Source organism: Grus americana, chromosome 22 (genome assembly GCF_028858705.1).
Source record: "Grus americana isolate bGruAme1 chromosome 22, bGruAme1.mat, whole genome shotgun sequence".
NCBI lineage: Eukaryota > Metazoa > Chordata > Aves > Gruiformes > Gruidae > Grus > Grus americana.
In genome coordinates, this window is record NC_072873.1 from 4444871 (window position 1) to 4465703 (window position 20833).

Consider the following 20833-nt stretch of genomic DNA (forward strand, 5'->3'; position numbering starts at 1 on the left):
TCACCCCTCCTTAGATGAGAGAGGTGGTGTTGATACCTTCATGGGGAACCTGTATCCCACCTCCATGCTATAGGCGTGTGGGTTTGGGGTAGAGAGGAGATAAAAAAGCCACCGGCTGCCGCAGGTGCCTCTGTGGCCAGTGGGATGCTGAGCCCACTGCAGTGCCAGGAGGCTCCCATGGAAAGCGGGGAGGGGCCATGCTGGGGTTGTCTTTTCCAAAAGATAAACATGCCCCAAAAGTCCTTGTGAGACGAATCGAAGTCATTTTAATCAAACAAGGCCAAGAATACACACACCTCTCCAGCTACGGAAAGCAAAGTCATGTCAGTTGGAGTAGACCACCAAGAGGAGAAGGAAAAAACAGTGATGCAAACACAGATGCTTCTATTTGGGTTTCTTTCTTTGGTTTTCTCAATTTCCATCTTCTTTTCCACCAAAAATGACCCCACTTTAGAAAATCCAAATTGAACATGTAGCGCATCACTTTTTGGTAACATTACTTGTATGTACAACGAAAAAGCTCCCTGGGGTATTTCCCCTTGTCTGTAGCTGCCAGATCTTTATTAGCTCCTGCCAAAGCAGCTGACAGAGAAATCAAACTGTCCAAGGGTCGGGACAGAGCAAGTCTACTCCTTGCAGGGCATCAGCCCCTTCCGAAAGCAGCCATAAAGCTGGGAGCTGCCAGTTTTCCCATTGTATAAACTCTGGGGGTCTTTCTCTTACCCATGTATTGGATAAGCAGCAGTTTCTGGGGCTGTTGGTGAAGGACGAGCTTGTACAAGGACCAAAATCTGCCCCATGTGCAGGGCATGGTCCTCGTTGTGGTCACTCCATCATATTGGGAGCTGTCGCTGCTCCCAGCACGTTATTGGAGGCAATGGGGTAATTCTGGTTTTAGCTGCACAGTGGACATGCAGGTAGGAAATCTCAGTGGGAGGGAAATGGGAGGAATTTGCTTCAAATTATTTAACTTCTTGAATGTTTAAAGAAAGCACCTGGAGGTTTTAGCCTATGCCTAGCTTTAAAGTAAAAAAAGAAAGACTTTATTCCTTTCTGGTGGTGTACCCTGAGGAAATCACAGAGGACTACAAAGATGCTTAAATTTCCCCAGGGTGGGAAATACCTATGCTTGTTGTCTATTGTGGGGAAACTGAGGCATGGAAGTGTGAAGGGACTCATACTAGACCCAGTGCAGGGCCCTGGTGGCAAAATCCCTGGGATGCAGAGAGCAGATTTGGCCTGTAGCCCCTCTGGCATCCTCCCTCTGTCCAAGCATCCCCAGATCTCATATGGGGTGGGGAAAACATGGCTCCAAGGAGGTCAGGGCAAAACCCTCTGCCTTGCAGAGAGCTCTCTGCTCAGCTGCTTTTGGTGACCACATGAAACAGGACATCAGGAGTGGATTGGCGACTTGGCAGGACCTGGGAGCTGCACGGTAGACGGTCTGTGGTCCCCAGCATGGGGAGGGAGGCTGCCACTCCTCCAAGGCACTTAACCCAGCATGGGAATGATTTGGCCCCATCCCCTGCGTAAGAGCAAGGAGCAGCTTTGGCACCAAGCCCATCTGCATGGATAAAAGCAGGGCAGGGAGGAGGGGAAGCAAAGCCACAGCGTGTCCCCACGGTAGCTGCCTTTAGAGAGCTGAGCCACTGCTTTGCTGCAGCTCTCCCTTGCCTTTCCATCCCCGAGCAGGGGCACGGAGCCAGCCTGAGCTCCAGGGGCTTTGCAAAGACCTGTAGACCCATCTGGGCTGGGCCAGGCCACAGGATTAACTAAACCTCATGCCTCCCTTCAGGCCAAGCCCCCTCCATGTGGCTGTTCAGAGCCCCTGGGACCCCTCCTCATCCCCTGCATGGTTCCCTCCCCTCTCCCACCCCATTGTTCTGCCTCACATCCTCAGTGTCAAGATAAGAAATGACCAGTTGGACCAAGCAGCAGTTACAGGACCTCCTGGCGACCTGACGAGGGGCAGGGAAGGGCTCCAATAACCCCAGTGGTACAAAACCACAGCCACATAAAGCAATGTCTGCAATCAGTCCAGGGCTCTCAATCCATCCCCCATCAACCCAGAGGGCTTTGGCCTCCCCAGAGGGTTTTGCTCCCCCCCCAGCAGCATCCCAGCATGCACTCACTGGAAGGCTGACCCTGCTTCCCAAGGGATTAGCCCCATAAGCCATCCCAGCAATGTCCTGGTGTCCTGCCACCTCAAAGCAGTGACAAACTTGAGAGAGGCAGCGATGGGACATGGGGCATCGTGCCCAGGATAGAGGCGGGCAGGGAGGCTGCTGCAACCTCTCCGGGCTCCTCTGGCTCCTTCTGCCACCCCAGCAGGTCATGCCGCTGCCAGGGAGATGACAAAGCAGCATCTCAGCTGTCCTGTCCTACAGATCTGCCCCAGTAAGTGGGACAGGAGCTTCTGTAGGGTTTCCCATAGATGCGGCAAGTTTGTGCATCCTCTGTGAGACTGGTGGGTGCGGGCAGGACCTGGCTCCTGTGCTGTAACATGTCAGGGGTCCCACGCAGTGGGGATGCTGGCTCCCCCATCCCATATGGCAGCTCACTCCCGGCTCAGACAGCTGTGGACTGCTTGATGCTGTGGAAGCTAACGCGGGTTGGGGAGGTGGGGATGGACATGGCCCGAGCCACACGGGCGCGGATGGAGTGCTTGTCCTGCCATCGGTGCCACCGCTTCCGCACGGCCGATCGGACCTGGGGGTGTGAGACAGAGGAGGGGACATTCAGTCACTATGTGGCTGTCCAAAGTTGTTCAGAGGCATCAGCCATCCTCATCCTCAGTCTTTCAACCAAAAATGCCACCAAAACCCTGCTCAGCTCTCCAGGGGCAGGGAGGGTCCTGGGAGCTCCTCTCACCTCCCAGGGCACCCAGCCTTGTTTGATGTGATGCCAGTGAAACGCAGCCCTTGCAGCTGTGAAGAGAGGTGAACTCGACTGATGGTGCCTCTGAGCACAAAATGGAAACAAGAGGGAGAAATAAATCTGAACAGGGACTCGGCAGGAGACCCAGCATCTCACATGCTGCATTGGATGCTGCAAGGGGCTGGGAGGGACACAGGACACAGTTGGGGAGGTTTTATGACTTGACTGGTTCATGTTAGTGGCATTTCTTCGACATTAATTCCACCCAAGTTCTTTGTGTGGCAGGTAAACAGTGAAGGAATGCCTTTTCATTAACTGCAGTGTGGGACAGCCCTGGGAAAAGGGCACTGGATGCAGGCAGCTGAGACTCTGCAGTTGGGTGAACACCAAAATCCTCAGCCAGCCCAGCTGGGATTGAGAGATGAAGGACCATGAATTGTATGGTATGATAAGCTCCTGGTTCACCAGCTAGCCCTGGTCCAGTCCCTTTTCCTCCTGCATCAATTATTTACAATTTGGTAATGAAGCAAGCTTGTCTGGGGCACTTTCCAGAGCCAGTAAAGGTGCAAGAGCATTTGGGAGGAGGCAGAGGAAAGAGTTGCCCAAATGATTAGCTCCAGGATCGGCCTCTGCTCCCACCTCCTTTGCTTTCTGCTGTCTGTGGTTTGGGTCAGAGCCTGGGAGGTGCCCCTGTCCACGTGCCGGGTACCCACGTGCGTATGGGGATCACCCTGGGGAAGGATTTCCCAAGGATGGGGGGACTCTAGGTTCTTCTGCTGCACCAAATCACGTGAGTGCATCCAAAGAGTGTCTGTTCTCAGGGGTGGATTTTCCTCCTGTCCCTCCGGACACAACCTGTGGCTGCAGATGTGTCTGTAGCTGGAGGTAATGCACTGACTGATACGGCAAATGTCTTCAGCTGGGGAGTTGGGTGCCAGCACCTTCTGAGCTCTGTGCAGGGGCAGAGCCTCGGGCTGAGCTTGCATCTGCTTGCAAGAAAAGGTGTAGACCCACCCCACCCTAACCCCTGCTGCTCACCTCGCTGTTCAGGAAGCAGTAGAAGACAGAGACGAAGAAGCCCTGGAAGGAGACAAGCAGCAGAGTCATGGCCAGCAGCCATCCCCAGGGTCAAGAGCTTTCGAGCTCCCCTGGGGTTTGGGGAGGTCTTTTTGGGAGGGGGCAGAAGCAGGGCGAAGCATCAGCCACAGCATGGGCTCCTCTACATCCCTTGGTGGGGGACTGGGATGGAAGCTAGTGCTGAGGACCATACCTGGAAGGACTCCAGAAAGGAATTGAAGTAGATGAAGACGATCCTGGAGATCTCATCCTCCCCCGGGTTGACAAAGAACAGCATATAGGTGATTCCCAGCAAGGGCAGCAGCACCAGTGTGGCCTTCACTGCTTTTCTGGGGAAAAAACATGGACCTAAGATGCTGCAGTGCAGCCCTGGGCATTGGGACTCTCCCCATCCCACTCCCAGCACCAGACTGGTCCGTCTGGGGCTGGGCAAACTAGTGACGAGGGGAGGATGGAGCAGAGCTGGGCTGTTTTCCAATGTGATCCCCAAGTGAGTGGGCTGGTTTGAGCACTGGGCACCTTCTGTGGTTTCTCCATCCAGAAAAGGGCGGTGGATAGTGGAGGCCTGACCTTGAGCTGGTGTGAAATGATTGCTTGGCTGATCTAGGGCTCAATTAAAAAGGAATTAAGGAGGATAAAATAATTCACACCCTTCAACATGGGTTTATGAAAAACTTATCTCAGCTAATTAATTTGATATCTTTTCTTGATGAGATTACAAGTGCGGTTTGTGAAAAGTAATAGTGCTGACACAAGAGAGTGCAGGAATGATTGGGGCTTGGCATCTCATTCGTTTGGATTAGGGGACAAGAACGATGCCAAGTAAACACTTTTTTGCTTAAATATCCTGTTAATGGACAGATTCCAACATCAGCTGAACACAGTAAAAGTCATCCCTGGCAGTCTGGGCTGGTCAGGGATGGGGCCTGGGACGGTGCTGCATTGGTGACCTGGAGGAGAGCCACAGCCACTGACACAAACTGGCAGATGGCATGGAGGAGCTGGGAATAACGAGGACATGAGAATCTTCAGGTTGGCAAACCAGGGGACAGCACGTGTACTGGTGGAGCTTCTCCAGGGGAGCAGCCATGGTAGCGGGGGATACATCAGCTTTTTACCAAAAGCCATCATCTAAGGTGAGCGGGAGCCCTCCAGGGCTGTCCCTTGCCCGGTTTAAGCAGCATTACACAGTTTATAACCTACCAAACTCTCCAAGTTATCCTGTCCCACAAAACGTTTCTGGGAAATGAAAATGTTCTACTGCCCAAAGGTGAAAAACCTTCCCTGCCAAGATCAGGCGAATACTGGAAAACCAAAAGTCTTTCAAAATTGCTGACAGAGGCCAACCAGCCTATTTCAATAACCTTTATCTTTGCTCACCCCAAGCTGAATTTTTCATGCCAGCTCAATACTGCCAGCTCAATGAGGAAAGCTGGCATTTCCCAATTACAGCATCTGAATTTTTCCATTCTCAGCTGAAAAAGGCACCCTCCACCCCAAACCTGCTTCTCTTGACCCAGCACTGTGAGATTCCCTGATTCATGCCCAGAAAATGATCCAGAGAGAAGCATTGATGAAGACTAAGGTGTCTTCTCCTGTTCCAGGTACTTTGGAGAGCTGCTCTGACCATGCACCTCCCAAGTTGTCTGCAAAATATTCCCCAGAAGGGAAGGATTAAATCTTCCTGCCGCATACTGCCGAGAGTGCTGCCTTCTCCTTGCAGCTTAGTGAGGTGTTTGGGGTGGCATCGATTCATTACTCCTTCCTCGGCCTTTGCTTTGCTGCCAAGTGGCGATTTAATTCTCACCTCCATTCCGAGATTTGCAGCTCCGAGTCCAGTGAGCTGATCAGGTCCCACCAGAAAAGCTTTTGCAGATACTCACCTCCCAGTGGCTCCCTTTGAAGGCAGATCCAGCCGTCCATGTTCTCCACCACAAAGCTCTCACTGGCCAGGATTTTTGAACAACACCAGATGCAACCGCCATGTGCATCCAAAAAACATTTGAGGTGCTCTTAGAAGTCTCTCCATGCTCCCATCCCCTTGGTACTTGGCTGATGGGGCTGTTCCTGCCCCCCCCAATCATGCTAATGCAGTTTCTAGGTCTGCTTTCTGCAGGGTTGCTCACGCTCTTACCTGTACTGGATTGTCTCCGATGTGGTCGAAGCTCGGAGCTTCGTCATGAGGATTCGGACGATGTTGAACAGAAAGATGAAGTTGATCTGGAAGGAAGAGGGCACCTTGTTAGTGTCTGCTCCCCAACGTTTCCTCCCCTTTCTGAAGTGGAGGCAATGGACTGTTCCAGGGGAAATGGGAATGTTTCCTTGTGAACCTGATCTATTGCCTTCCATGCACTGGACAGGACATATGCATTTATTGTTTTTAAAGCACTTTGGCAATAAGATTTAAGAGTTTGTTTAAGGGAGCGGGGCAGCAGGGCACGCCAGGAGATGGGTGATGAAGGGCAGGCATTGGAGAAAGGGGTAAAGGGAAAAAAAGGCAGGTGGGGAGGAGGAATAGAAAGTGGCCGAAGGGATTTTGGGAGAGTGGCTGCCATCACAGCGAAGAACTGCTTGGCTGTTCTCCCGGCCACCAGACCACTAACGAGGGCACGGGAAGGCAGCACTGGTAGCTGAGCACAAATTGACACAAATTAGAAGTAGCCTGGCTACCTGATGGGCTGGGAAATGAGAAGCAGGTTCAATTATTCAGCAAGGCCAGTTGCTGCCGGTGATTAGTACTCCCTCGGGTTTTCTCAATGTTGGGCAAGGAGGGAGGAAAAGCTGTGGGACCCCGTGCACAGTTTTCCCCCTAAAAACATAGGTTGGACCCTGGCACTGCTGCTTATGACTTGGCACCTCTGGCCCTCTTTGTCCCTTCCCAAAAGGGAATATTTAGCAAGCAAGGTCGCTTTGCTCTTACCAGAAGCACCAGGATCATAGGACCTTGGTAAATGTAATCAGTATAAACTCCCGCTCGCTTCCCAAACCAGCACCTGCAAGGCAAGGACAAGTGGTGTTGGGGACAAGCCTGCAGTGTGAGTGACCTGGATTTACTCCTGTCCTTGCACAATCTCTGTAAGTCATGGTCTGTAGGGTGAAAGCACTACAACTTAAACTGCTGTAGCCACCATGGAATAGATTCCCCAGGAACCTGGTATATGGAGGTGCATGGGGGTTTGTGGGGGGGGTTTATGGGCCCTGTATAGATGGGGGAACTGGTTATCGTAGGATGACCGGGGACAACCTTAAACACACACAGGTCTGGGTTGGCTCTGTCCCCAGCAAACCCTGTGAGAGCTCAGGCAGGTGTATGCGTGTCCTGGGAGCACCTTGTTGGGTTTCGTTAAATCAGTGCTGTGCCTGCGTGTGTAGCACTGGGCTGTTGAAGTCAGGGGGCAAAACTAGCACTGAAAAACAAGACAAGCTGCCATTCATCTAAATGGGCTCTTTTTAACTTCATCGTCAGTGTGATGAACTCGCGGGTGCCTGTTAAGTCCTTCATTAGCAAGTCTCTGTGAAAATGGCTCAGGTGGTGGTAGTTTATATCTCTGCTGGTAGATTAAATCCCAGCTCCATTTAGCAAACACATTGTAGGAGCTCTGGCTTGATCTTGCTTTTTTGCCCCCTTAAAAATCTCATTTGCCCTGTGAAGAGAAAAATGCAGCGGCAGGTGACTGCAGGCAGGGCTCGTGCAGCAGAGAGCACAGAAGTGGGATAAAAGAAAGAATGGAAGAATATTACCTTTTTTTTTTTCCTCCCACCCATTCCATGTACCCTGCCTTGTGTCAGCCCTTCCAGGCAGGATCCGTGCCTGCCTCTGTGCAGAGCCCCTGGCACAACTGGTCTCTGGGGAACTGGGCAGAAAGAACAGGGAATGACAGCAGTCAGACTCACTTCTCATTGTCGTAGTACAGCTTCCCGATGGCCCAGGCGACGATGATGGGAAAGGGAATACCTGCAGATGAACACACAGATGAGTCTCAGGGCTGCAATGTTGCCACCAAATTATGCTGTAACAGGGATCTTCTCACACAGGGTAAACCACCAGGTGAGCTGCAAAACCCATCCTCCTGCTCCTGGCAGCCCTTTTCCAGCTATTTGGGTACAAGAAGAGCTGGAGCAGAGGATGGAGGTGGGCATCGCACATTGCTAAAACACCAGGTACCTGGTGGGTGAAGGGGAAATACTAGTACTTACACCAGCCAATGCAGATGAACATCCACTTGCGGAGCTTGTCCGTGGAGTAGGTGAGCACGATAGCTGTGTGCAAGTAGCAGCCCTCACCAAACATCCAGAAAAAGTTGGTGACGTGGAAGTAATTATAGGCGGCAGTGACCAAGCGGCACCAGACCTGCCGAGCACGTTAGCAGGAGACATGGAGGGTGAAGAGCAGAGCTCTGCGTTAGTGGTGAAACCAATGCACAGAGCAACACAGACCACAGCAAAACAATTGAACCCATGTTTCTCATAAGCCTGGGTTGTCCACCAACCACCAGGCAGTCCTATTTAGGCCCTCAAGCTGCTTTTGTAGCCTCATATCTAGAATCCTCACACTCCATGCACACCCCAGCAGCTCAGGGCTGAGCTCAGGCCAGCTGCCTGGCAGAGCAGCACCTACCACATTGCTCTCGTGCACTTCTGGGTTCATCGTGAGCTGCACCACAAACCATGTGGCATTGCGTAGGATGAAGGCTGTGATCAGGTTCCAGTGGATGATGTTCCTCAGGCACCGGATGCTCCTGGAGAAGAGGGGACAAGGGACCATCAGAGCCTGGTGGATGTCTGGGGGCTGGCCGCATACGGGCTGGGGGACAGGGCTGTTTGTGGAGCTGAATGTCTTTGTTGGGACCCCAAGGGTGAGCTGCTGGGGCCATGCGCTGGGTGAGGTGGGCAGGACCAGGGCCAGGAAGTGGAAGACATTGAGGACCCTCTGCCTCCATAACCCACTGCTTTAAAAAAGCAGCAGGAGGGAAATAACCCTGAGATAGGCATGATCCCTCCAGACTGGAGAGCAATGGCCATGGGGAGGATATGGCAAAACACAGGGGCTGGGTACGTCCCCAGCCTGACAGCCATGGGGTGACCTCCCTGGGCTCATCCCTGGCAGGAGCACAGCAGTGGTCAGGTCACTCACCGCAGACGCATGAAGAGGACGAAGGCCACGAGGAGGGCCCCCAGTGAGACACAGTGCCCCAGGTAGTTGATGATGACAGCAATGTGGTAGTGCAGCTTGCTCTTTTTCTGGGGGAGGGGGGAAGATGGGAGGGGGTCAGCAGCAGCCCCAAGTACCACCTCAAAGCCACCTCCTCCACCATATCACCTCCGAGAGCTGCATCACAAGTTTTGGGCCCTTTTTCAGAAAGCAACTGGAACTCAGCTGGTGCAGGACAGTGGAGATGGGGCTGGAAGGGGACACGGCTGGTCAGATGGGGCTAACGTGGACAGGAGAGGCACCAGCCTGGCCCTGCAAAGGGCTCAGGCATTTCACATCCTGCCCATGCCAGGGCAGCTCACAGTCACTGCCCCTACATCACCCCTGCTCAGCACTGGGACATCCCCACCCCATCCTCTGGAGAAGTCCTGCTGTAATTCAGCTGAGCTCACTGACAACGTGACATCTGATGTCTCAGTTCATTCCCCATTGCCCTGGGGGCAGCTGAGAGGCTGGGATGAATTTGGGCAGAGGGAGCAGGGGATCTCAGGAAGGTGTGAGTGATAATTAAATTAATTGATTGCTCCTGCTGTTAGGCACTCATCCAACCTGTGAATTAGCAATTAACTGAGTGAGAAAACCATTCCTGGCAAGAGATATCAGCATCTTAAATACCAGAGGTGGTTATCAACTGCAAATGAACAGACTGTATCTCTTCTCCCCTGCTCTGAGGGCTGGCTTGACCTACTCAGGGGCTTGTAATTCTTGGTGCCTATTTTTTTATCTCTTTCAGCTTCCTAAACATCTCTTTTATTTCATTGCCAGTGGGGAGGGATGGGGTTTGCACTGAGTGCTTGTGTCAGGAGGGAGCTGGAGGAGGGTGATGGGGCTGGAGGGCATGCTGATCTGCACCCAGTGGCCCTGCAGCCAGGAGACCTCACACTGCAAATCCTCTTGGATTCTTAACAGGGAAGGAAACAGGCATGGCTGTATTTTTGGCAGGGAATGAAAATACAAATCAAGAAGGGGGTCATATATGCTGCATGCAAACCTTACATCTGGGATGCAGCTGCACACCCAGTGCACAGCTCCCTTGGGCCATTCCTGACCTGGATGCTGTTGCCCTTCAAAACTCCATTGTCTGTCCCTCACCCTCCTGCCAAGAGCCCAGCTGAGGAACTACCAAGGTCCTACCTCTTCGCTGAGGATCTCCTGGCACTGGGAATAGTTGACCCGTGCTGCCCAGCTCCCGTTAGCGAGGCATTCCCTGTAGCCATTATCTGAAAGAGAAGGTGCGTGTCGAAGGGTTAATGGTGCACAGGGATGGGAACAAAGATGTGACCTGATGATTGTCACTAATGCAGGGGTCACTGGCATCGAACCCGTGGCATCGTTTGCTTTGAAGCCAGCTCAAATGCTGTCTTGGTTGTGATGGCAGCGCCAAAATCCTCGGAACGTTTCAGACCCGCTCAAGGGCTTTGGGTCTGCACCAGCTCTGCCCCTCCGTGCCGGGGGATCCCGATGCCTCCCACCACTGAGATGCGGTGGGAGCAGCACGAGTTTGACTCTCCTTTCCCCTCCTCTGTGCCATTTGCTCGAGCAACCGTGCCATCCTGCGAGTGCTGCTGCAACGACAGCGTGAAGTTTTCACTTCTCTCCCTGTATTAGGAGCTTTCTTTGCCTCCCAGCAAGGATGGCAAGCGGCAAGGCTAATTGGGAAGGAATGGCAACGACAGTCTTGGAGCAGCCTCCAATTAGCGTCAGCACCACGGCGATGCTGGGCTTCTGCTATTAACAAGAGAGACTGTGAGCCTCATCAGGGCAATGGGATGGGACAGGGGTGGGGATGGATCTTAGGCAGGCACAAGTATGGATTAATGCAAAGAGACTCTTGTAATGGCATTAGAGGCACCACAAAGCAGGAGCCGAACGCATGCAATCTTCTACTGCTGCAAAAATGCGTGGGATGGAAAAATTGATGTTTTCTGTGGGAAGCAAGATGTTTCTTTCATCAAAAGCAGCACTTGGGTGGTCAGAAACTCTACCGTGTGCTAGGAATGGCTTTGGGCACTTTTCAAGCGTCTTTGCTTTGTCCCCTGCTCCCAGCACGTCATTGGCAGTGACAATGCAGTCACCCGTGCCAGGAGGGGATGAGCCACAAGGTCCCCCACTCCTTGCTCAGCTGGGGGTTGAAAACCTCTGTGCCACCTCCCACAGCAGAGTGTCAGCCCTCTCCCCCTTCATGGGGGCATGTCCAGGAGGACCTGCTTATAAAGCTGCTGCTGTGAAACCACCCTCTCTGAAATTTGGGATATGAGGGCTTTTTTCTTTTTTGGTTGATGGATCCCACAGAGCCCCCAGTGAGCTCTGTACCCAGACATGTATTGTTTGTGCCTCTGCAGCCCCTGTGCACATTGCTCTCTGATCTCCCCCATCCCTCCTCCACCATGTCCCCACCAGTGCCGCTCATCTTACTCGTGGTGTTGTACCGCACGCCGTAGAAATATTCAGGGCAGGGTCGAGCAACCAGCTGTCCCACTGCGCTCCGGGGCCAACACGTGCCGATCAGGTCTACCGAGGCGTTGCACTGGGGACCTATGGGGAAGAAGGGTAGAGAGTTAGTGGAGGACTGTGGGCCACCTCCAGGCTGTTAAAGTTCACGGTTTGCCCTGAGAACTGGGGCTGCAGTCCCAGGTGACCTGATGGATTGCTGCAAGCTCAGCCCCCAGAAGACCCTTGTGGTAGACACCAAATGGGATCTCTGCTAATATTCCCCAAGGGCTTGTTGATCCATCCTGGCCATGACTATCACCCTGGCCCTGTCTGAGCACCTGGGTTAAGCCCAGTTCTGGCACAAGCCTAGTTTTCTGACCTAGCTTCCCAAGTCAGCTTGGGGTTCTCTGGCTCTCGTCCTCCAGCTGTGTTCCCTTCTTCAACCCTGCAACCAGCAGCAATAAGCCAGATTTTCCCTTTCCTGGTAGTGATTCCAGCCTGGTGCTGGTGGGATGCTTCTCAGAGCCCCTCCAACCCTCTCACACCTCCTGGCTGCAGGATCTCCTCCCTAGCCATTCCCATTGGTCTCTTCCAGCCTTTCCCAGGATGATTGCTCCAAGTCTGTTGCTGCTATTTCAGATTTCAAGCAGGACTTGTATGCTTTTCCCAGCTACACAAGTGTGCTAACGTAGGCATTAGGTAGGCCAGATTGCAGGCTTTTTTATGTATAATTTGTGTATATTTAGAACAACATGTACTGTAGCTAAATATGTCCTAGCTACAAAGTGAGGTAGGAAGCACAACGGCTGTAATATCCATACAATACAATCCTTGACAGGCAGCAGAAGGATGGGCAGCAGACCCTGGAAGGGGCAGAGTTCAGTGCAAACCGCTCCTGGGTACCAGAGATGTTTGTGCTGCCGGTGCAGAGACAGACATTGCCATTTACTAAAACAAAACACCCCAATTCACAGCTCTCTGGGTGTGAGAACAGAGTGTTTCCTCTCCACCCAGACTCAATGTTGTTATCTGAATGGCTTTCCCAAAATTTCCTGTGGATAGAGCTGGCTAAAGAGCAAGTGAACAGAAAAAGCAAAATACTGTGTTATTAATATGATGAAAGTTTCACGGGGGAATATTTGCTTTCATTGATTATCTGAAAAATTGAGTCCTTGGTTTCTTGGGATTTTCTCAGAGCAAATTTTCCATACAAAGAAAAAGAGGGTTTTCTTCAAATATTTTTGCAAGGGAAAACAACTTCCAAGCATGTGAGCTGGGAAAGCATCAGACCATGGTGAGCGTTACCTTCTGCCTTCCGTAGCTTGTAGTGAGAAATTAATTTTAACAGTGAACTTTGCTTTTAGCTTTGCTAATGTGTATGGTTGCTGCGGCAACATTCACTTTAAGTTAACTGTTTTAAACCTGTATTTCTTAGGAAACAAGGTGTGTTTAATCACGTGTAGTTTGCATGTCTGTGCTTATCTGCATCCATTAGCATTTGTCGAGCTCCTTAGTTGTTTTGACCTAAATTTGACAGAGAAATAGAGGGTCACAGAAAATGAAGTCCCTGTTTAAAATTTTATTATAATATTCATCCAGGTAGAGAAAAGACAACTGGTAATTGCTTCAACTAAGAACAAAGTTAAATCACAAGTGCTGTCTCTGTTAGTCACCTGGGAATTCACCCAGGTGAGAAGCCACATGAATATCTGGAATAGGAAAAGCTTTGCTTGGAATAACCCAGCACAGGAAAATGGGGTTTGCACAGTGCTAATGCCCAGAGCAGCTCATGCACTCATCGAAAACCCTCACTGTGACCGGTGGGGCTGGGCACAAACTCTGTTTTCTTCCCATCCTCAGTGCCTCAGTTTCCCTCCTGCATCCCAGGGGCTGTGCTGAGGCACATATGCAGACTGCTCAGGGAGGACAAGCAGGAAGACTCAGTAATTAAAAGTCAGCAGAGCCAAAGAGCGGCAGCAACAGTACTCTCCATTGGTAAATCAAAACCACAGCAATACCATTAATAACCAAACCCAAGATAGATTCATGGAAATGATGTGGTCAGACAAAAATGGCATCATTCTGTTATATGTCTGCTCAAGTATGGATTTAATACCTCCACATTTCTCCAAGGCACTCGATTTAATGGTACTTGGCACTCCCATTAAAGTACTACGGCCCCCCACCATATGACAAACCGAGTGGATGGGTCTGCAGTCCCACCGTGGCAGGGATGCAGGGTGAAGGTGGAGCAGCATCACCAGGACCTCAGCCCCCTCCTCTTCCCATGGGTTGGGGTTGTGGTGTGGGGTGACATTGGGCTTGGGGGCTGCAGCTGGGTGGGCAGAGGTCAGACTCAACCAGGCTGTAGGATGTTCCTGGGACTTCACCCCCTGCATAGCATGCTTTGCTCCATCACCTCTGTAGATGGCATTTTGAGGTCTGTCCAACCAGGTTTTAATCTAGTGGGTGGCTGTAACATTTTTCCAGGGGTCATGTTGAGAAATGCTTGATGAAGAAAAGCTGCAGAAAGCAGATGCTGCTCTTTCTGGTCTCTCCAGCATATAGAGAAGAAAAAAAAAAAACCCTCCTGCTAGGGAAGGGTTAAGTAAAACAGCGAAGGCAAAGAGTGCCGTGAGGGCTGCGACAACCCGTTTGCCCAGCATGACTGTCTGCTCCAGCTGCTCCCCAGCGGCATGCAGCTCCCAGCATTTAGAGCACTGTTTAGCATGGAAATTATATGTATCAGTGCTAAATGCTTTCATATCTGCTTTGCGACCCATCCGTATTTGCAGGGGGATTATTCTCCCAGGTTCTGCAGATGCCTGCTCCAGCTTTCTCAGCACCGTTGGCTGCACAGACAGTTTTGGGTTTTGCAGTTTTACAGGAAGAAAGGCCAATGAATTTCCTACCTGCACCCAATCCCCCTGATTTGGCTCCCTCCCACATAGAAACACAGGATTTGGGGTAGGAAGGAGCTGGTCCTACTTTGAGAAGGGGAATGTGGCACAGGGGAAGTCACTCAAATCCCTTCTCACCCTATTTCCTTTGGGTTGTGCTGCTTTGAAGCAATATCATAGAATCGTAGAATGGTTTGGGTCGGAAGGGACCTTAAAGATCATCTAGTTCCAACCCCCCTGCTGCGGGCAGGGACACCCTCCACTAGACCACGTTGCCCAAAGCCCCATCCAACCTGGCCTTAAACACTTCCAGGGATGGGGCATCCACAGCCTCTCTGGGCAACCTGTGCCAGGGCCTCACCACTCTAACAGTAAAGAATTTCTTTCTAACACCTAATCTAAATTGACCCTCCTTCAGCTTAAACCCATTCCCCTTGTCCTGTCACTACACTCCCTGATAAACAGTCCCTCACCATCTTTCCTGCAGGCCCCTTCAGGTACTGGAAGGCCACAATTAGATCTCCCTGGAGCCGCCTTTTCTCCAGGCTGAACAATCCCAACTCTCTCAGCCTGTCCTCATAGGAGAGGTGCTCCAGCCCGCTGATCAGCTTCGTGGCCCTCCTCTGGACTCGCTCCAACAGCTCCATGTCTCTCCTGTACTGGGGCCCCCAGAGCTGGACGCAGTACTCCAGGTGGGGTCTCACCAGAGCGGAGTAGAGGGGCAGAATCCCCTCCCTCGACCTGCTGGTCACGCTGCTGGGGATGCAGCCCAAGACACGGTTGGCTTTCTGGGCTGCAAGTGCACATTGCTGGCTCATGTTGAGCTTCTCATCAATCAATACCCCCAAGTCCTTCTCCTCAGGGCTGTTTTCAATCCGTTCCTCGCCCAGCCTGTAGTCGTGCTTGGGATTGCGCCGACCCATGTGCAGGACCTTGCCCTTGGCCTTGTTGAACTTCATGTGGTTCGCACGGGCCCAGCTCTCCAGCCTGTCCAGGTCCCTCTGGATGGCATCCCTTCCCTCCAGCGTGTCGACCACACCACACAGCTTGGTGTCGTCGGCAAACTTGCTGAGGGTGCGCTCGATCCCACTGTCCATGTTGCCGACAAAGTTGTTAAACAGCGCCGGTCCCAGTACCAGCATTTCTATTAAGAAATTAAAGCATTTCTTTTCTTCTGAAGAAAAAAAGTGCCCGTCCAAGGACTTACATTGAGACAGCTATATCACAATAACTGTCTCAGGATAACTATGGCAATATCCCTCCCATTTACATAAAACATCCTTCTCCAGCCTGCTTCCACCACTTGCAGAGGCCCCTGAGATGGCTCCAAGCTGAAGCCACACAGCCGTGCGAAGCCTGGCAGGGTAAAGCTCTCCACTCCCAGCTAATCTGCTGAAGATTTTGAGCAAATTTAAAGAGGATGGAGCATGTTCATCCTGGGCCAGCACCACCAGACGTGTGGCCACGGTGCTCTTGAGCTGATGCCGGGAGGTCTGAAGTGTTATTGTACCATCAAACCATTGCTAGGATGGTATGAAGAGGAGTAAAGCAAAGGTTGTTCTGATATAACCATGCCAGTAAACGCGTTGTTGTCTCACACCAGGCAAAGCTTTGCACCACTGCAGCATCCCAGATTGCTGCTCTGCCCCCAGCAACACTACTGCTGCTCGAAGGGCGAACGCACTTGTGCAGTGCAAAGGGGCCAGGAGAGACGATGGAAATCTGAATCACAGGCTCATTCCCATGATTGGGAGCGATGGGGTTTGTCTAAGGTGTCTCAGGAGGCTGAGTAACAGCTGAAATGTGTTAGCTCATATGTCTACCAGTCCCGAGCTCTCACTCAACCACAATTATCTCTGTCCTTCCCTGATGTCCTCGGTGACTGTGCTGCTGCTGCTGCCTCTTGAGCAGGCTGAAGCCTCTGGCTCCTTGAGGGTGTCCCTGCTGCAGCATTTGCATTTGGTAATCAGGGCTTCATCTCCACACTTAATCAAAAATACACTTGCTTTAACCAGCATGCAAAAGGTTGGTTGTCCCTGTTGTCCCTGCTGGTGGAGCAGGAGCCATTTCACTCCTTATTGCCCCAAAGCAAGGGCCTGTGTGTGGGGGTGCTCTTATTTCAAGGCGCTGATGTGCCAGGGAGGGGAGGCTTGATCCCAGCTGCAGAGCCACTCAGGTGCTAGGTGCTTGAGTAACACCTTGCAGCATTGAGGGAAATGGGACTGGGGCACAATTTATGTTAGCATCTGGTTGCAATTGGGGTGGTGGAGCTGCTTTTCTTCTCTCTGAGCCAGGGTTGGGTACTCAATATGGCTGGGAGCAACTGTGGTTGTCTCAAAATACCTAGATCCTTGCTCACACCCTACCTCCAGCAATGCTTTCAGTGGCATTGGGTGTTTGTTTATCGTTGTAAGAGTCCAGTCCTTAAAAAATCCCCAGCAATCCTCCCAAGCATTCAAGTTCCATGATCCTCAATGTAAAATAATTACACAGGCTAATTAAGCATTATGATAGCGAAGTGTCTTTGTAATGAATTTTCGGCTTGTTGCTATTCACCATCATTAACTGTCCCCTTGGGTCTTTGCGGCTATTCCGGAGAAGAATAAATAGGAGGCATCAAACCTAGCTTCTGCCATTGATACTTGATGCATCTGCTCAATGTTGTCACTTATGACTGATCCATGTACAGCTTCTGTGGAGCATATATATTTATTGAATGTGTAATGTAGTGGGTTGGGTTTGGGATGTATTTTGTTCTCCTGATATGACCCGTAGGGTGGTTGGAGTTGTGTTATTGCCAACAGTAGCAGCAAATGTTTTATTCCCTGGTATTGCCTGGGCTTTGCTGGTGGGTGAGCAAGGAAGCATAATCCCTTGCTGGCAGAGTTTTCCTAGCAGAGACATCTAGTTTGGCTACAACAGAGCAGAGTAGCTGGCAACAATTTTACTGCATCCAGTCCAAAGTGCAGTTTAACTGCCGTAGCTGCTGCTCACGCTGAGATGTGCCAGGACACTGCTTCCTACCAGAAAACCTCATCACCTTCTTCCGTCCTCCACTACAATAAAATGTATGAACATAAGCAAGTTTCTATTGACATCCCTGTTTCCTAGATGATGGAGCAGAATGGCTTTATCGATACAAGTACACACTTAAAACACTACAATTTTTCCACATAGGTGAGTTCACATGTTTTGGTCCCAAACCTGCCCAAGTATCACTGCTCTCCCTCAGTGCTAAGTCCCTGCCAGGACTCATTGCTGCCTCTTTAGCCCCTGCTCAGCTCCTTTATTAGTATTTCTGCCTTGGTGGGAGAGATGCCAACGAGGCTGAAGGGAAAAGAGGCGCTGATGTTGTTAATTTGACCTTTATGAATTTAAATTCCAGTCTCTCCCCAGGGGAGCTAGTGAGTGAATGAAACAAGCAGCGCAGGAGAACGGACTGCTGGAGCAGCGTCAGCAGTTCGGGGAGCTGAGCTGGAGCGGGTGGAAAGTCTCTTGGTCAAACTGTCACCCGCTGTGAAACGTGTTTCCAAACCTGTCTGATAAAGTGCCACGAAGGAAATGCTCTCATCGCTCCCTGCTCTCCTGTGCTTCTCAGCCACAGGCTTTTGCTATATCTGGACCAACTTGATTTGCTTTATATAAATGCAAAGCTACACTCCCTTCCCCTCCTTGAAAAAGCCTCCAGTTAAAAAAAAAGAAACACTAGACATTTCTATTCAGTTCTGCCTAGCTTTGGTGTCATTTTCCTTTGCTTTAGGTGAACTTGCAGTGGCAGGAAACATTTCTTTCCTGGCAAGGAATCAGCTGTGCTCCCCTCTCTCTTGTGAGCATTCATATGGGATCGAGGGTAACAATTTATTGTGATAACAGATTAACAGCTTAAAGGAGTGAACCGTGCAGCCAGGATCAGCTGGGGCTATCAGCAGTTGGGTGCCAACTCCTCAGGCCGATCCAAGCTTGAATGCTACGAATGGCAAAAGAACCCTGTGAGCTCTCTCGGCTTGCTCCGCTTGAGTTCTTTCTGCCGGGCTGCTTTGGAAAAGCCTCATCTATTAATTAGAAAGAGGCTTTCCCACCTGCTCAGATTCCCCCTTCCTTCCCCAGGGAAGTGCCATGATGGGAAGCGGTCCTGCAGCTGCAGAGGGATGCTTTGTCCTGATGGGTCAAATGACCTTGTCCCTGCCTGACGGGCTTTGTGGCACGGCGAGGCGAGAAGCAGCTGCACACAGACCCCGGGGAGCTGAAATCATCAGGAAGACCAATACACTGTCTGAGGCAATCTGTAGGCTGGGAGCCCTTGGGACAGGCACCCATCCACCTTGGACAAGGGATGCTGATCCTCGCTGCGTTCCTTTTCAAGCCTAATCTGGGAATTTCTTGGCTTCCAGATGTTTCCCTGCCCGCAGCAGGGGGGTTGGAACTAGATGATCTTTAAGGTCCTTTCCAACCCAAACCGTTCTATGATTCTATGATTCTATGTTTGGGGGTGCAGCTGACCCGACTTTCCTAATGCACCGCATCGACCTCAAGTCCAGCCTGATATGATTTCTCCCTGGAGGAGAAAATATTCATTGCTACTGAGGAAAGCAGCCTTTCTGATGGAGTGGCCAATTGGGCATGGATGCCTATGTGTCCCAGCACCAGCCAGAAGCTGGGGCTCACCAAGAGGTATTTCTGACGCATACCTAAAGTATCGGGTTGGACCATCATGCCTGTGCAGGGAGCCTGAATGCCAAGGGACATCACCCTGCGTTGGGGACGGTGTGCTTAGAGGAAGATGGGTAAATCAATGCTGATAAGAGGACAGAACAAGGGACCTCTGCAGGGCTCAGCTGCTCCGCTTCCCAGGATGAGGATTTGCTTGCAATGACTGCACCCCACGAGCCCAGTGAACATCACCCCGGGTGTCTCTCCACCACACTTCAGTAAGCAGAGACCTTTCCAGCTCAGTGCATGTGCCTTGGAGAGTGTTGGCACCCTGGTGATATCACTGTCCAGCCATGCATCCTCATTAAAAAGTGTGAGATTAAATAATAAAGGGACTGGTGACCCGAGAGAGGAGGACCCACACTGGGCTACTTTTCAGAGGAGGGATGCTGCACATGGGCACGAGGCAGGGCCCTACCACGCATCCAACTGACGCCCTGCCGAGCTACGTGCTGGGGGACCGCTGGGCTCGTGTTATTGGCATGTGCCATTTCCCAAGGGTTATGCAGACATTAACAAATTAAGTCTCATGGCCTCACTGCAATTCTCATTAGCGTCATCCTAACAAGTCTCCATGTTAAATAGCCTCGAAACAAAGTTTCCAGTTTTGTAAATATCCCTCCCTAGGAATCGCTGCCTGAATCAGGCAGGGCTTAAATAGACCCCAAGGACGAAGGCTGGCACTGAGCTCCACTTACCAAGCAGCAGACATAAGACAATTAGTTTCATCTCTGCTTCTTGTTCTAAGCCTCCTCCCCAAGCAGGAAGTGGCTCTCACATGCACCAGCCCCATCCCAAATTAATGAGTTTCTCAGTGATGCCAGGTCAGATGCATGGAGATGCTGAAGATTTTGCAAATCTGAAGCCTGACATGTTGTGCTCCCCTGTCCTGAGGTACACTAAATCCTGCTTGGATTCATGCTAATAAATCCTTACAGGGCAAAGCCCAATCCTTGCAGAAAGCAGCACCCACTGCTTGAGGGTGGTGGCAATTGCAGGGCACATCCATCAGCAAAGCCATGGCAGAAATGGTCCCCCCTCTCTGCCCTCTCCCCTGGGCTCAGGAGGTTTCATCAACAGGTGGCAAAGGCCATGAGATAGGCACGAGGAGGCTCTGGGACCTGCCTGCTGCTCTGGGTTGTGCCACCAGCTGGTCCGTGCATCAGAGAAAGTCCCTGTGGTGCTTGGCCAATGCTTCTGCAGGTCATTGCTCATGGAGCTGGACACATCTTGCACCAAAGAAGATGAGTAAGAAGGAAACAAATGCCATTTATCACAGCCTAACATGGCCAAGGACAACCACCTTGCTGAGCAGAGTGATGAAACCTTTAGGGAGCAAATCATATGAGTGATCAGTTTTCTTGTCTACACCGTGCCCAGGCCAGAGACACGCAGGCATTTCCATTTCCACTGGCAGCCTTGCTTTCCCTCTGCTTTCTGCCTGGGCTGGGGATGCTCTGGGGATGCTCCTTGCAGGGCTGTGGTGCCCTGGGCTCTGCCAGTCGGCCAGGCACTGAATCAGCTGGTGCCAAGCTGTAATTTTTTAAGAAGGAGTTTTTAATGCTGCTGTTAATGGGAGCCGGGTGGCGGGCAGCCATCCATCAGTGCCGAGCCTCCGTGGCTA

The 20833-nt window shown here is 51.4% G+C and overlaps 1 protein-coding gene across 1 annotated transcript in view; it reads right to left on the reverse strand.

Annotated features, from left to right (window-relative positions):
- Window positions 1–249: 249 nt before the first annotated feature.
- The window catches only part of CRHR1 (corticotropin releasing hormone receptor 1), a 30374-nt gene continuing 9790 nt past the window's right edge, over window positions 250–20833 (reverse strand). The window contains exons 3-13 of the mRNA XM_054801564.1: window positions 11582–11701; window positions 10301–10386; window positions 9089–9195; window positions 8573–8693; window positions 8152–8305; window positions 7849–7909; window positions 6875–6947; window positions 6089–6174; window positions 4148–4283; window positions 3916–3957; window positions 250–2709 (exon numbers count right to left, since the gene is read on the reverse strand). Coding sequence (XP_054657539.1) covers window positions 2569–2709; window positions 3916–3957; window positions 4148–4283; window positions 6089–6174; window positions 6875–6947; window positions 7849–7909; window positions 8152–8305; window positions 8573–8693; window positions 9089–9195; window positions 10301–10386; window positions 11582–11701 — 1127 coding nt within the window. The 3' untranslated portion in view covers window positions 250–2568. The remainder of the gene's footprint in view (window positions 2710–3915; window positions 3958–4147; window positions 4284–6088; window positions 6175–6874; window positions 6948–7848; window positions 7910–8151; window positions 8306–8572; window positions 8694–9088; window positions 9196–10300; window positions 10387–11581; window positions 11702–20833) is intronic.